A 3,224-nucleotide genomic window follows, 5' to 3' on the forward strand; every position below is an offset into this window, starting at 1 on the left:
GTTCAATCATTGCTTTCCATGTATCATGTAGCAAAGGATGATTAGTTCCTGAGATATGTTTTGGTGATTGATATCTAAAGAACAACTATGATAGAAACTTCTCGTTGCCTTTCCATAATTCTAGACTCATGCTAATATATTGTACGGGCCTATTGGAAAAAGGAGAGGGTATGGGATTTTATGTGTGTTGGATAGGGTTTGGAGAGTTTTTCTTTGAGAATGAAAAATAAAACAAAACATAGTCTGGCTTTGGTCACTTTGTTTTTAACGTATCCAGAGATAATTATCCATTTTAACTTTTATTCAAATTTAAATTAGATATGAGATTAGCCTCAAGCTTTATCTGAACAGTGTTCAATTAGAACTCCAATGAAATAGCCAAGGATGGGAAGAGAAGATAACTAATTAACTTATTCTACCAAAAAAAAAAAACTTAAATATGGCAGGTTCTCAAAAAAAGCAATATGCTCTTTGCAGCTTGAGGCTTCACATTTATTTAATGTTAAATTAGGGACCATGAGAGACAAGCTTTTTCAATCTAGCTTCACATTGAGAGAGTTCTTATAGATAGAAAAATATATAATGTCTCTTACCTTATCTTATTCTACCGAGGCTAGAGCCTAGGCCTCTAGACAAGAATCCAAATCCTGTGCTGGTGCAATTTTTATATGGCACCATGGATGCCACCACATTATCCATCTCAGAGATGGACGATTATCTTTTATTATTGTAATGCACCGTGTATCCTGGCCATAATGGCTTATTGTATTCCAAGAGACATGTCTTTGAGGTGGATGATATTTACACCATGGAGGAACTGAACTCCTTCGAACAAATTTAGCCAGTACTTGCGGAGACTTAATTTGTTAATTAGGGTTAATATAGTAATGATTCAGGATCTCACTCAAAAAGACTAGACAGAAAATATTATTTTAATTTCTTAAATTTATATAAGTATCCAAAATCTATCCAATACATGATCGATATGGGATTGAATATACATTTGTATGGATCCTCACATATTCCACTCGTTTAAGTCCTAATATCTTTGCCAAACTAACAGTCTAAATCCATTCAAATCTAATTATAAGTATCAAAAATTTAATCTATGCATATGTTGCAGTATCCTTTAGTCTACATGAGCCATGAGCGGGATCTATTCTCATATTATTTATAACAATCTAGAATCTTATCTGAAGAATCTAACCAGAAGGTATGATTAAGATTCTTTAAATCCCAAGATTTATCAAGTATATAACTAACATTGGTAAATATATGTCCTTGCATATGCATAACCGATGCGGAATTAAACACATATTTGTATGGGCCTTCCTAGAAATAGAGCTCGATATAACTTGAAACCGTACCTCCATCCTCTTGCCTAAGCATTAATAAGTGATACTTTCCAAAGCAAATCCCTGCTTTTGGTTTGTGATGCTTTATGCTGTGTTTCTTAACAGCTAAGGTCCATTGTTTGCCCCACCTTAACTTTTCAGAAGGCTACCCTTGATTAAATCAGTAAAGGGATTCAGATTCTCCCTTGCTGCATTTGAATTGAATTTTTTGAGACATGCTGTACCATATGGTAGATCAATGTAAGACTGGCCCAAATCTAATAGAGTTACTTGCTCCTAAGTGAAGAAGGCCAATTCCTTGTAATAACCTTCACAGTGGCCTATGGGTTGAACTAAACAAGCTTGAGCGAAAGTACTTTACTCTTCGGTAGCTTAAACTCTAGCAAAGATGCTCCGAAGACACTGCTTAATTGCTGTGCGGAGCTTTCTTCTAATTATTCTTTACCAAATCTGCAAGTACTTTGATGCTCACAAGGAACAACTAATACAATCACACAAGGCATTGAGAGAGTGCTTGCTTAATCTAAAAAAATTCTCAAAAATTGAAAATAATATCAACAAATTTGTAAGAGAGTAATCATGAACACAAATCACGAACTTAATAATCAAATAATAATTGATTCCTCAGGTATTGCGATTATTTGGTTTTAGCATTGGAAAACCGTGCGATGAATAGAGTCTAAAAGAATTTATGAGCAAGGAGACTCATATATCAAATTCTCCATCTTCACCATACATCAATCACTCCCAATAGCCGACTACATACCTTCACTTCTTTGTTCTGCAACCTCTGGCCACTAAAACTCCACTAGGAGGAGCAGTGAGCTCGATCTGGCATCGCCCATAAAGCCAATATGAGAAATGGCCAACCCCCACACTGACCTTGACCCTGAAAGTTCCTCTAATATTATACACAACCCTGTTTCTCCTCACCTCATCTCGGAGCTCCATGATGAGCTCTGGTGGCAAGTAAACTTCGCTTGATATCATGTGGACCGACTCCAGCCTCGACTCTCCCCTCCTCTGAGCAAAAGGCTGCAATGCTTGTGCCGAGAGAAGCCTGTCGTAGAAGTACAATTCAATGCTTAAGTACTCGAACATGACATCCATTTTATGATTTGGATTGGAGAAGTTGGCGAGGAAGGTGAGATCGCTATTCAAATAGGCCTGCGAGTCGAGGTAGACGCTGTTAATGGTTGCGCTGGTGGTGTCGAACAATGGATTCTTTGGTTTGATCACTAAGAAGACAATGAGGGTGACGATCCCTGCGAAGATGAGAAGAAGGCTAAATATGACACAGAGAACAGCTGCACACCATATCATAGGATTGGTTCGGTGGCGTGGTGGCAGAAGTCCATGCTTTCTTGGTGGTGCCTCAGACTGTGGTGACATTTGGGGTGGGGAGGAAGGCATCTTGGAAGAAGTGAAGAGAAGAAAGACCTTGGAAGGAAGTGATGGGGTAAGGTGGGAGTGGTTTTTTAAGTGGGAGGACTGAAAATACCAAAGGTAAAAGAAGCTTTTGAATGAGGAAATGGGCCATGGGATGTTTTGAGACTCACAAAAGGAGCTTGGCATTTGAATAAAGTGAGGAGAGATCAAGACCAGGCTACTTGTCTTCGAAGGGATTTGCTTTCTAAAGACAGGGCACTGCTCTTAAAATATTCAAAAAGAATTGAGGTTAAAAGCATATGGGTTTATCAAGAATTAAATGATAAGTTTTCATGTGAAAATTGAAGATGGTAAGTAGAATCTAGGTTGGTCCGTCTGGTGGCTGAACGTCAAATAGCAGCTAATTTATGAAGAATATAATCAAGCCTTTACGAGTTCATCTAGGATCCATGCCATCTAATTTATTATGATTTTTTGTTA

At 37.7% G+C, this 3,224-nt stretch overlaps 1 protein-coding gene across 1 annotated transcript; it reads right to left on the reverse strand.

Annotated features, from left to right (window-relative positions):
- Positions 1 to 1,953: 1,953 nt before the first annotated feature.
- LOC105060767 (uncharacterized protein At1g08160-like) lies at positions 1,954 to 3,115 on the reverse strand. The gene has a single exon (XM_010944610.4). It carries the CDS (start codon positions 2,928 to 2,930, stop codon positions 2,124 to 2,126), a length of 807 nt encoding a protein of 268 aa, XP_010942912.2. The 5' UTR covers positions 2,931 to 3,115; the 3' UTR covers positions 1,954 to 2,123.
- Positions 3,116 to 3,224: the final 109 nt, after the last annotated feature.

Source organism: Elaeis guineensis, chromosome 1 (genome assembly GCF_000442705.2).
Source record: "Elaeis guineensis isolate ETL-2024a chromosome 1, EG11, whole genome shotgun sequence".
Lineage (NCBI taxonomy): Eukaryota > Viridiplantae > Streptophyta > Magnoliopsida > Arecales > Arecaceae > Elaeis > Elaeis guineensis.

Excerpts from the sequence above, each read along its gene's own strand:
- LOC105060767 (XM_010944610.4), bottom strand. The coding sequence starts at position 2,930 with ATGCCAAGCTCCTTTTGTGAGTCTCAAAACATCCCATGGCCCATTTCC.